The following is a 13,707-nucleotide window of genomic DNA, read 5'->3' as shown; positions in this document are numbered from 1 at the left end:
CCTCCTTAATCTAATCATAAAACTCTCCAAGGCTTTGATAGCTTGGAAAGAAAGGGGGAATAGGTTCAATTAATTATTAATTCAGAAATGAGATCAAGATTAGGGGAGGTATATTACTTTCCTTTTCTCTGTTGCACGGTTCCCAAACTTCAGAAACCATGGTGTGTAAGGTTTAAACACAATTCACTGTCTAACGGAACCTTGGAAAAAAAAGAGCCAGAGAGCTTTAATTAGAACTTGCTTCTTTCCACCGGGCTGATCTGCCTCTTTCCCAAATGCCTACCTTTTAAATAATGAAACGTTGCTTTTGTTTCAGAACTAGAGAAAGAGCTTGCCAGGAGACCAAAAAAAGTCTGCATTGTTAAAGTGGTGGGAACAAGAAACCTGTGGAAAAACATTGTTGTGCTCTGCATCAATTCGTAAGTATGAACATGCCTCCCAGAAGGATTATCAAGAGAGTCTCCATAGGCGAGGAAAATAGGGAAATGTTATCTATTAGCATCAGCAACCCCTGTAGCTTGGATGTTAGAGTTTTTTAAGTGAATAATGATATTGTAAAAAATCTGCCTTCATTCTCGCTGCAAGGAAACCAAGAAGTGCATGTATATTATATACCAGCATTGCTACTCTTACCATTGTCAAGAGGCAGTTTGCAACAGAAGAATTGGTTTTAACTGCTTTGTGTTTTACCATCCATTCCATTAGAGCGGCTTTTCCTGCCTTGCTTTTCCTATGAGTCCAGCTGAGATGAGTCAAAGAGTAAGAAAAGCTGGCCAGAGATATACATGGAACTATGACTGATAAACTCTCTGGATAATTTAGAGGAAATTGGCAAAGATCTCTCATTTCAGCTGTTTAACAATAGCAGTCACAAAATTACTCTGCTTATACGAATCCTGCTTATACGAATGTTTGTGTGCTTATTTGTTTGCAAGTTTCATCTTGAAACTTTTTCAGTGACACCATTAGCAGCATTTAAGGTCCCATAGTCTTTGCTGCAAAGTTCACTGAAATCTCACTGAAAAATATGACCATCTGACGAAGGAGCAGAAAAATCAGCTAAAACAATTTGTATATGTAGATGCTTCTTTGACAACTGAAAGTATCTAAGCGGATGCCCCCCTCAAATTGAACTGATTAGTTTATTGCATGATTTTTTTCCCCTTAACAATATCACTCTGAATAACTGTAACAACAAACAACAACTAAAAAAACGGGGTTGGCAGGTTGCCTTTGGGTTGGCACGTTGATTTGGGAGACAAGTTGCCCCCTGGCATAATATTTTTATGTAAGGCATCTACATATCTAAATAGAGAGCATGATAAAAGTTCTTTATAAGCCATATTGAACGATTGCATACGCATGTTCATAATTTGGTGGCTGCAGCATTACGTGTTCTACCAACATGCCAGATGTAGTTCTCATATCGCTCAGTGGTACCTCAAATCACAGAGTCTTTTTTCAAACATCCAACTGCCTGTTGTTGATTGCTGAACAAACCAGGGATTGTTATGGAGATATCAACCCACCATGATGAGTGCCTGATTTCAGGAACTCTTCATCATCTACACGGGTAGTCCTCGACTTACAACAATTCATTTAATGACTGTTCAAAGTTACAAAGACATTGAAAAATTGATTGATGATTTATGACCATTGTTCATACTTAGCGACTGTTACAGCATCCCTCATGGTCGTGTGATCAAAATTCAGACGCTTGGCAACTGACTTATATGTATGACGGTTGCAGAGTCACGTGATCCCTTTGACAAGCTAAAACAATGGGGAAGCCAGATTCACTTAACAGTCATGTTACTAATTTAACCACTGCAGTGATTCAGTTAACAAATGTGGCAAAAAAGATTGCAAAATGGGACAAAAGTCACTTAACAACTGTTTCACTTAGCAACAGAAATTTTGGGCTCAGTTTTGGTCGTATGTCAAGGACTACTTGTACTGGGTAGAGACGGCTAATTTATCAGGCTCCTGTAGCAAGCAATTCTTTAGCAAAAAATAAATTATCCAAATATTTGTTGCTCTTTTGATTGTGTTAACTGATGCCCTAATCTAATGTAAATTGTTCACTGTGGGAAAGACAAACTGAAGCTCATGGCAAGATAGCTTTTCAGTATTCATATTTTAGTATGAAATGAAATAAGATTGTGCACCATCTAATGGTATATGACTTCATGTTAGCCTTTAGATTCTACAGTTCTTTACTAGAGTAGAAAAATGTCTTTTAGTATTGAAGGGAGAATTCATTATTTAAAACCATGCTTTAAAAAAAAAATAATTAAAAGCAAGTTTATAGTCCCTCTTGGTTGTGAACATTGGCTTCCAAGATTTGGTCCATGATTGGTGAAATAATGCTGAAAAAAGTAGCTCATTTCTTATGGACAAGGATGTGATTTTTTTTTGTTCTGCACTGTTCCTTGCTCTTTCCCTAGCTAAGGAGGAGTTCAGTAGATTATGCAAACAATGCAGCTCATTTTATCTGCATAACATAAGCATGTCTTAGAATCTTTATATTTTAATATGGGTTTTCACAGCTTTGGATATTTAATACCAGCAGATATCAGACACTAAAGATTAAAAAAAAGATTCCTACCAGGTACTACTAATTGCAAATTGCTGCTGCTCCATGCCAAGATTTGCTTAGATTTACGATGGAACAATAATTCTGCTCAGTACAGATATATTGAGCAGAAGTATTGTTCAGTCATGAATCTAAGCAAATCTTTGGGAGCCAAGTTTATTTATGTAGTTTTCTTGTAGCAAGTTGCTTGGATATTGCAACTGTCTTCTTCCACAGGAGAGAGACTTCTCGCGTAGGTGGTTTGAATTGCATGGCACTGTTGCTTGCGTATTAAGTCTTGGCATGTAGAGGTCCACAAGCTCTCTTAGATGTTTCTAGAATAATTCTGGTTTGGTAAAGATAAATTAGGTCCTGGCATCCCAAGCAAACGGGAGAACTACTTCATTCAGGGTCCCATTTTCCTCAAGAAACCTATTTCTTTGGGATTGAGCTAAGTCCAGCCTGATAGTTCTAGTAATCATTTGCTGTGTGGTTATAAAGGAATGGTTCCTCTTATTTGTCACATGTTGTCTCTCACAGGCTGACTGGATATGGAATACATCACTGCTTTGCAAAGAGTATGATGGGTCATGAAGATAAGATGTCCTTCACCAGCAATTTTTATGCAGATTATTACACCATGGCCAGTATCACTCTGGTGTCCTGCCTGGCTATGTGCCCAGTGGTTGGTTTTCTTGGAAGAAGAGGGGGTCTCCTGCTCTTCATGATCCTCACTGCTCTGGCTTCTCTTTTACAACTGGGCCTTCTCAACTGTGAGTGTCAGCATCCATCTAGTGCAAAGCTTAGTTCAGATTCACTGGGCCCTGACTTTCAGATTACCTCAGGGTTTCAGGTTGATTACTACCCTCAGTCTGTATGTAGAAAGATAAGAGAACCATCACAAGCCCTAATTATGAATAAAAAGGGGGGGGGAGAAGGAACAATGCAAATTTGTACATTTCTTTAGACCTTTCTTTTTTACAAAGCTTAATATAGTCTCTCTATATTACCTTGTCTTCTTGATTGCAGTTGATTGCCCATCTTCCCAATTTAACGTTCTAGCAAGGGTATAGAGCAGGGGTCTTCAGACTTGGCCCTTTTATGACTTGTGGACTCTTAACTCCTAGAATTCTGGGAGTTGAAGTCCACAAGTCATAAAAGGGCCAAGTTTGAAGACCCCTGATACAGAGGGCTCTGTCATTAAGCAAAATGAAGCAGCTTGCTCTGTTGACAAATGCTGAAGAAAGGAGTGGGTGAAGCAGTAGCAAAATGTTAGAAATACTGTGTGTTATGCAGTTTTATTTGCACACTTTAAGTAAGTTATTGTTAGCTATCAGTTACATGGAGGATGCTAGCCCATCATTGCTTGTGTGCTGAAGTAAAGAATGCCTTGCATCTAACGGGCTACTTTATTTGGCGGTATGCCTCAGGCACAATACAGTCTTATGTCATCCTTGCTGTTTTGCTTTATAACTTCCACTTCAGGTAATCCTCTTTTAATAACTACCTCATTCAGTGACCAGTTGCAGTTATGCCAGGGATGGAAAAGTGACTTAATGAACAATCTAGCATTTACAACCTCTGCAGGTCAGTAAAGCAAAGGAAAACAGAAGCAGCATCATAAGCACAGTTACGATTTCACTTAGCAACCGCTTCACCTAACAACCACGTTGCCAGCTGCAATGTGGCGGCTAAACAAGGATTACCTGTATCAAGTCTCTTCCAAAGGATACTTCCTTCATCTTATATTTCTGAGGGTTATCCATATGCTACAATTGAGTCATACTGTCACCAGCATTAGATTTTATAATTATAAAATTTTATAATTAAAGGCAGAAAATTCTAAGAACTTGGAGTGTGAATAAACAGACTGGTTCTCACTGTGACAAAACAAAGCAGACCTTTCTAATCGTTCTGGTTTCTCCATTTGCTTCCTATGCAAACTCATTTTCAATTACAGAGCCTTTCATATATATCTTACCCTTTGGGGGAAAGCATCATTATGCAAAGCTCAGAAAAACAGTATGAAACATTGAACAACTTACATTAAAAGTATGTGACAAATGAAAAGAAAGGGAAGCATAGTTAAATTATTGTACATCAACATCATTCCCTACATTCTTCCATATCTTTCTATCTTTGCAAACATTCCTCACTTCTACCATATCCATTCACTTCTTCATACATTACCTTTTGCTCCTGAGAAATTTTCAGGATTTTCTGAACTCTGTCCAAGCATGACTTTCTTTGATTTCATTTTCCTCTCAATCCATTCCCTCTTCATATATTTGTTTTGGGATTTGTTTTGCATTCTCTGCATGACCAAACCGCCAATATACATTTGTCACACTGCTCATTCAGTTTTGCATTCAATCTGCATTCAGTCACCACCCACTCAATCCAGACCCAATCTCTTCTTCTTTCGCATGCACACTAAGAACCCTATTTCTACTGCATTCAATTTACATTGTGTTTCCCTTGCCCCATCCTATTCTCGGGATGCAGTGGCTCAGTGGGTTAGGACGCTGAGCTTCTCGATCAGAAGGTCGGCAGTTTGGCGGGTCAAATCCTGAGTGCCACGTAGCAGAGTGAGCGCCTGCTACTCATCCCAGCTTCTGCCAACCTAGCAGTTCGAAAGCACGTAAAAATGCAAGTAGAAAAATAGGGACCACTACGGTGGGAAGGTAACAGCATTCCGTGCACCTTTGGCATCTAGTCATGCCGGCCACATGACCACGGAGACGTCCTCGGACAAGCGCTGGCTCTTCGGCTTTGAAACAGAGATGAGCACCGGCCCCTAGAGTCGGAAACAACTAGCATGCATGTGCGGGGGAACCTTTACCTTATCCTATTCTCACATATATGAAGCAGAAGCACATTCTAATATGTAGCCATTTTTACTTCTTTTGATAGCCTTTCATTCCTCACCTAAAAGGCCTATTACCAAATATTGCTTCTCTACACTTGTATATTTGGTTTAGGTATTTTGGTCCGGGTACCACAAATGCCAGTTTTATCCTAGGTATGGCAAACTACTCTATGCAGGCTAGGATCTCTGGATACCATCTTATAAGCCAAAATACGGACATCCCACTAGCTAGAAGGCTCATGCAGTGTGCTCACACCCTCCAAATGCTTCCTTCTGAGAGAAAGAACAAATTATAAACTGATAGTTGCGTCCCCTTGTAATTGTGGTTTTACGTCATGCAAGCTGCTAGTTATATCCATCACTTTTTTTATTCAAGGTTGTCATTTTTTGTAGTTCAATTGCACACTTCAGATGGCATCACATATAGCCAAATCTTGCATCTCTGCAAGATTCATTTTCTAGCATAGCCTGTGTCTAGTCTGGATACATTCAGAGGTTGGGGAGAAAGACAATATTGGCTGATGACACATTTCCATCTCTGCCAGATCTATTCTGGGACTTAAGACGTTATGCTACTTTCAATGGAAGACATCTCAACTACTTTTGTGTTCATTTGAATTTGGCTGACAAGCAGATGCTGAGATTGTGAGATTCCCACAAAATCCTCATCTATAACTAACCATTAGCATATCATAGTGACCCAGATTCACCTTTAATCTCTACTTTTAGTCCAATACCATTTCTCTTTTCAAAGCCTAAATTAATGTTGGCCTTGTGTTTGTTTGTTTTTAGTAATGCCTCGGAGATTGTTTTGATCAGGTGATTCTGTGGATGACAGATATAATGAAATAGGTCATCAGACTTTTGGAAGGCATATCCTAACAGAAGCTCCATACGATTCATGCTTACATCAAACTTTGACGATACCACATAAAGCTCTTATCAGATGGATATGGATGATTTTTACGGATTCAGAATCTAAGCAGGATTGTGGACATTTCATACATGGAAGGAAGAAGGAAGAACATTAAAGAGTTCCAGTTTCTAGGATAGACTGGGAAACACTTCTTTGGAAGAAGACAGTAACAAATAACTTCCATTCTGTTTTTCAACTGCAGGGATATTATCCATGTAGGGAGACACAGGTCAAGCTTAACCCCAAGGAAATGTTATCTTCATATAAATGCAAATGACAGCAAAGCAGCTCTGTGAAATTTTATATCTGGTTATATTACATAGCGATGTGTAATGTAATATATCTGTATACGTTACATATCTGTATATAATATACATAGTGTTGCATAAAATAACATTGAAATAACCCAAAGATGTCTTGAGAAACAGGAAAAGAAGTAGCAATCAGTTTCCACCTGAAGGCATTCACAAAAGGTTGAGTCCTAAGATTTACAATAACAGGATTTTGTGGGAGTTCTCTTCCAGCAAAACTTGCCTAAAATTCTCAAGAACTTTTGCTTTTTAATACTGAATCTGTTTCTGTCTGGTTTTCTCTCTCTATTTTCCCTACATTATCGATATAAAAGCTTATCAACATAAAAGCCTTTGCATTCATTCTAGGCCTGGAATCCTTCACCATTATGCAGTTCACTGTTATCATCTCATTAGAATTCTATCTTTTTATCGGGAATTGGAGATTAAACGGCAGACCAGGCCACCTGGGAATAGGATATATTTCCACTTTATCAAATCATTGACCAACAAATGTGCTGGGGTAATTAGAGGAGGAATTCTACACTAACTTTTTAAAACAACTGTTATTGGATGAGTGTTTTTCTTCATATGTTCTTATATCTTTTTCTGTTTCCCATGTTTTAATCTTCTTATTGTTCGGAATCCAGTGATAGGAAAATACAGTCAACTTCCAGAATCAGGTACAGTTTCCAAATCAGTTTTATAATGTGATTTATTTAATGTTAATGAATCTTCTTATACATTTCAACCATTTTAAGCACTGTTAGTCAGCTTTGAAGAAATCCTATTTCACCTATATCTCCCCCTTATTTCAGCGTAGCTTTTGTCCATTGGTTCCATTTAATATTAATTGTTATTGTGTTTTAACTTCCCCAACAAGCATGCTTTTAAATCAGGTGAACAGGCAGAAATCTTTTGGTCAAGGCATCCCCCCCGCCAAGCTCTCACAACATTCCATGCAACAAAATGGGGGGAAACATCAAACATATGGGAAACAACTAACTAACTATAACAACATCTGTAATATTAACGTGTAATTTTAATCAAATGTAAATTTAATTGAATCAAGTTTAGACTTTGCCCTGGCTGAGTTTTTTTTTTTTGGAGCACATCCTTGGGCAGCCTCACCTCCTGAATTTGCACAGCCTTGATTTTAATGGCATAGAAGTATCTATTTCTTGAGCCCAAAGGCATATTTCACCTGCATCTGTAACTATGTTGTGTTTTTTTCTCTTTAGATTAATTATATTCATGAGAATGGGAGGTCATTTTTATTTTCAGTGCCATGCATGGTAAAAAGCAGGTTTATCTCTCCATACTTCAGATGAGAGATAAGAGAGTTAGTTTGGTGTCACGGTTAAGGTGCTGGTCTAGAAACCAGGACACTGTGAGTTCTAGTCCCACCTTAGCCACAAAGCCAGCTGGGTGACCTTGGATCAGTCATACCTTCTCATTCCTGGGAAGAAGACAATGGCAAGCCACTTCCAAAACCTTGCCGAGAAAACTGCAGGAATTAGTCCAGGCAGTCATCAGCGGTCAACACTGATTCAAAGGCACCAAATCCCCTCCCTCAGATGAGATTCAGTCAACAATTTTTTTAAAAAGCATTCTTACAGCTTGTCATTTTAACTCAAATAAATATGTTACATATCCCATCACTGTCAGATACATTCTAAGTTTTTTTTCTTCTTCTTCTCCCCTTGGGCAGATATCTCTAATTCACAAAGGCAAAAAGAAAGTGCATAATGGCCCTCATGTTGCCTTACACTTCCTCTTCATCACACTCCCCTAAATGAGTACAACAAGAGCCAACAGTTGTAGTCGGTAGAGGGGCACTTTGAAACAGGGAGCTGTGGGTCCTTGAAAGCCGAATTCAAATGACATATTCTCATGTGTCTCAACAGGTATGAGTGACACCGTAAAGGACAAATTCTCCATTGCATTTTCCATCGTGGGGATGTTTTCATCGCACGCAGTTGGAAGCCTCAGTGTATTCTTCTGTGCAGAGATCACCCCAACAGTAATAAGGTATTCTGATAAGAGTTCATTCTAGGAAGGGAAGACATTTCTGAAATTCCACCCTTATATAGAAGTTGATCCTTTGATCAACTAGTTTTAGGGTTTATATATTTTGGGGCAACTAGGTCTTTTGGTTGCTATATAAACTTCCAAAAATTAGTAAGGACATTGTTTTGTTGTTTTGCATACCACCTGTGATTAGTCCATACAGTAGCTTTCATCCTTTAAGGCAGGGGTGTCAAACAGCCAATCCACGGGCTGGATGCATCATGCCAAAACCACGCCCACCCCCTTGACGGCAATGGGAAAAAAGTCATGGTACGTCGCGACACGTCACGTGACATGACGAGTTTGACACCCCTGCTTTAAGGTAATGAAAGGAAAGCTGGCCGCTGTTTGCTCTAATTGGAAATGGTTGAGGTTATTCTCCAGTTGTCCTCTGCATCTCTCTTTTATTTCTGTTTAACCTATATTCCAGTCAGCGTACATAGTTCTCCCAGTGTCTCTTTGAGCCTCATAAAATGATTTGAGCTTGGGGAATAGCGAAGGCTTCAGTTACCAATGAATTAACACACTTAATAAAAATACTAAAAATATTCAGGAAGCTTTTTACTTTAATAGAAAGTTTCATCTGTTTCTCCTTAGTCCTTGTCTTCTAGCCCAATCAAAATGCTGGTTTTGAAGGGATCATCACAACCATATACTTTTTAAAAGGTCTTCTCCATGCCATAGTGTTCTTCAGAATATTGGCAAACAAAACATTTGGCGTTTCTTGTTAGCTCTTTTTACCTGGTTGTTTTATGGTTTACATTTTTGCGATGGACCATTATAGGAACCTTTACATAAGAAGCAACATGTACACTTTTAATCAATTCATAATGATGAAATCAAATTGTTGCATACATTGTTCTAATATTCTCTTTTCAGTAAATTTTAAAATTAGGAAACCCCCTCTCACCATCATGGTGCTGGTTATCACCTATAAAGCCCTACATGGCCTGGGTCCGGGATATCTGAGGGAACACCTGCTGCCGGCATCAAATGCCCTTCGCCCAGTCCGCTCCCACAGGGAGGGTCTGCTCAGGGTCCCGCCGGTAAGAGACTGCCGGCGGGTGACACCCAGGGATAGGGCCTTCTCGGTGGGAGCGCCTGCCCTCTGGAACCAGCTGCCGGTGGAGCTGAGAACTGCCCCCGACCTTCGATCATTCCGCCGGGGCCTGAAGACCTGGCTCTTCGAGCTCTCGGGCCCAGACTGAGGAGGAATTTTTAATTTGGGGTTCTTTTTAACTGACTACAGGGTTAATTTAATATTTTTTAATTTGGTTCTTAATTTTTGTATTTTGGATTTTTAATTCCCTGTAAACCGCCCTGAGTCCTCAGGGAATAGGGCGGTATATAAATATAACTAAATAAAAATAAATAAATAAATGTGATTTGCAGTCATTGTGCTGTTGCAAGAGGAAGAACACGAGGCATTGTTTCTTGGAGGGCTATGTGATGGCTTGAGTTCCTTGGACAAAAGTATAATGATTTTTTTAATATAAAATAAAAGTGGATTTCATAATTTTATTGCTAGTGGTTGAATGCTCTGTCCAGGTTTGGGTGGCAGCTGCCAGGCGCTTTGTAACTATCACAGCTTTGGTGAGATCTTGCAACATCTAGCACAGGGGGGTCAAATCTAGCGCAGAGGTGCCATTCGAATGCATCATGCACAGGCCACGCCCACCCTAGCTCCGCAAAGGCAAAAAATGTCATGATATGGCACGCAATCGAGTTCGACCCCATGGTGTAGTGCAGGGGTAGGCAACCTTGGCTCTTTTATGACTCGTGGACTTCAACACTCTGGCTCAGGAATTCTGGGAGTTGAAGTCCACAAGTCATAAAAGAGCCAAGGTTGCCTACACCTGGTCTAGTCTAGTGGGTATAATCTGCAGAGGAAGCTTCACTGAAGGAGAGGCAATGTAGTGTAGTGGTGCAGGGGCTGACTAGGCTTGGAGAGAGACCCAGGACCTTGTCATCCCATAAGCATATAGCCATCTGGGTGACTTTGGACCAGTTAGGTCTATGACAATTCGTTACGGCCAACTTGCTGCAGGACAACTTGCCACGGGACAAGAGTTACACTAATATCGAAGAAATAGTGAAATAGTAGTGTTAAAGAAAGGGTACCAAAGGAGGGACAAAATTAAATGTGAATGACAAAAATTTAAAGAATATTTTAATTATTTTAAATAATTAAGTTGAATTGTTGAATGGTCCTGCAGCAAATTGTCCCATGGTGAGTTGGCCATGTCAAGTTATCCCATGGTAAGTTGGCCTTGGGACCAATCATCCCTCTCAGGTCTATTTGTCCCTCCAGATATCTCTGACTGGATTTAGTACTTTTGACTGTCTGATCTTTTCCAAACATTTAGGATAGTTAGAGCAAGGCTTTTCAACCTTTTCACCCATTGTACCACTTTGAGGATATGGCAACATCCGAGTACCTCCAGTCGCCTAGCAAGATGTCAAAAACTTGACCAAAACAAAAAAGGAAAAAAAGTGATGAAGTACAGGTAGTCCTCAACTTACAACAGTTTGCTTAGTGACTGTTCGAAGTTAGAATGTCACAGAAAAAAGTGCCCCCAAGCCACATCCGAGCAAGACACCTGCCTGCCTGCCCGGCGGCGCTCTTCCTCCTGTCCAAAGTTTTCATTGTTGAGGATTGGCAGCGGGGGTGCGGGGTGGTGTTTGGTTTTTATTCCCTCTGTCTGCTGGGTGGTTGCAGCAGGTTTTGGTCACTTCACATGACCCTGGGACACTGTGACCGTCATAAATATGAATCAGTTGCCAAGTATCTGAATGTAAATCACAAGAACCAGGAGATGCTGCAACATTCCAGCTGATCAGCGCTTCTTCTGGGCTCAGCAGAAGCGCCAGGATTAGCAGCGAGCTTCAGCTGGAGCCTGGCACTGATCCTGGCGCTTCTGCTGAGCCCTGACAGCCCTGCAGCTCCAGCTGTCTCTCACTCAGGCTTGTGCGGTGCTGCCACCAGTTCAGCTCATTCCCCACCCCTGTTACCACTTCTCTAGGATGGTCACATACCACCTGCTAGGTGCCAATGTACTACAGGTGGTACCCGTACCACTGGTTGAAAAGCCCTGAGTTAGAGATATTGTAGTGTATGCCTTGTTCCAGGTAGTACCAGTGCTCCTGCTACTACTGCTATTGTTGTTTGTCAAGCAGTCAGCCAAATGTTCAGACTGGATTTGGCATTTTTATCCATCTATCAAGTCCTTCTCAAGGACCTGGGATATGTGGATGTGTTAAAAGATATCGTCATGGAATGTAAGCTGTTCCAATACCTTTAACAAATGTATTATTGTTGTTATTTTGCCTGCAGCAAATGAGATATTAGCAGTTATATTAGATTTAGCATCTGTATTACTATCATAAATATACTATAGTCATGGAGCATTATAAATATTAGATGATGGATATACAATTTTTGCATACTGTTATTACATAACTTTGTATTAAATCGAATTAATATTGGAGGGGAGAGGATTAAGTTTCCCTTAGCTCTTTTGATAAAAGGAAAAAAATTGACGGGTATAAAATATTAAATTACTTTCTTGCTAAAGTTATTAGGAAAATATTTTTAGGTTTATTTTGGGATATAAGCCCAGTTTGATTTTCAAGAACAACATAACTCAAATTGAAGTACCATAATATAAAATCTCCTCAATACCCTATCCTTTACAACGAACCAGCATCATTAAAATTGTGTTTCTGAGTGTGATTTTTTCCCCCTGTTAATTTCCCTCAGCTGTATAATTCACTGGCTCTAAATTTGATGAAGATAAGTGCATAAAAACATTTTTAAACTTTCAAAAATCAAAGGTATTGACTAGAGGGGCAATTAGTGACATTTATTAAAACTTGTGTTTAGTCTGAACAACTTCAGACTGAAGTGTAGAGATCCTTTGATACAGTCTCATCCATTCAGATAGATGAGAGGTGAGGAACCTATGGCCCCTTTATAACTTATGCAATGGGGAATTAGGATTCTTCAGAGATGTTTAACTGCTTAGCAGCTAGGAGCAGGAAAAAGCAATCAGAATTAGAGGATCAGTATCTATCTTGGGTGGAGAATTATGGCCCTTTTATGACTTGTGGACTTTAGCGCTCAGAAATTCTGGGCCAAATAATTCTCCACCCAAAGATAGATGCTGATCCTCTAATTCTGATTACTTTTTCCTGCTCCTAGCTGCTAAGCACTTAAACATCTCTGAAGAATCCTAATTCCCCATTGCAAAGGGCTGATAATAAGCATGCTTTCAAATACTTAGCAAAGTGAATACCCTAAACCTCCTATAGCATTTTTTTCTGTGAAATAACTGTGTATTTTGGTTACTGAAAGGAGAATTCTTTTTAATAGAATAAGATATTTATAAGGGGGGAAAAAAGGTTCAGCAAGAGCACAGGTGGGAAGAAACTGTGTTCCTCTGTGCCTTTCCCATTTGAAACATTTCTCAATCTCTTTGCCCAGACTGGATTCTGGGCAAAAGGAATAAAATAGAAAATGTCTCAGCTAAGAATCTGTTCTTCTTAGCTTTTGTGTGCTCAGTTGCACAGCCCACTTGTTTTCCACTACACTCGCCTCTGTTTTTCAGTGAAGCTTATCAGTGTGTGATGTGACAAGGACTGTGTTTTTCATCTGCCTTAACTGTTTTGGATGGAGAGGGTGATTGCCGAGGTCGTAGTTCCGTCCCACGGGAGGACCAGAACTTGGCTCTCCTTAGAATCCTGACAAAGCCAATATATTAGTACAGATTCCTGATTGTAAGCATTACTAGAAGCCAATAGATCAGACATGTCAAACACAAGTCCCGGGGGCCGGATCCGGCCCGCGAAGTGGTTTCATGTGGCCCGCGAAGCCATCCTGGAAACAGTGAGGGAACGGCCCCCACTGCCTTGGCCCTGGCCCAGAGACCCTCCTTCTGCCAGAGACCCTCAGATCTGTCCCACTCCTGCCCAGGCCCCCATAGGCACC

The 13,707-nt window shown here is 40.1% G+C and overlaps 1 protein-coding gene across 2 annotated transcripts in view; it reads left to right on the top strand.

Moving 5' to 3' along the window:
• SLC22A23 (solute carrier family 22 member 23) overlaps positions 1–13,707 on the top strand; it is a 109,731-nt gene that overhangs the window by 91,846 nt on the left and 4,178 nt on the right. For both annotated transcript variants that reach the window (XM_081324186.1, XM_081324185.1), the window contains 4 exons: positions 317–419; positions 3,116–3,348; positions 7,301–7,333; positions 8,558–8,681. In XM_081324186.1, the coding sequence (XP_081180312.1) occupies positions 317–419; positions 3,116–3,348; positions 7,301–7,333; positions 8,558–8,681 (493 nt within the window). The remainder of the gene's footprint in view (positions 1–316; positions 420–3,115; positions 3,349–7,300; positions 7,334–8,557; positions 8,682–13,707) is intronic.

This window comes from Vipera berus (assembly GCF_964194415.1).
Source record: "Vipera berus genome assembly, chromosome: 3".
Classification (NCBI taxonomy): Eukaryota; Metazoa; Chordata; class Lepidosauria; order Squamata; family Viperidae; genus Vipera; species Vipera berus.
The sequence above is the reverse complement of the archived record's forward strand: the minus strand, read 5'-3'. Positions and strand labels throughout refer to the sequence as shown.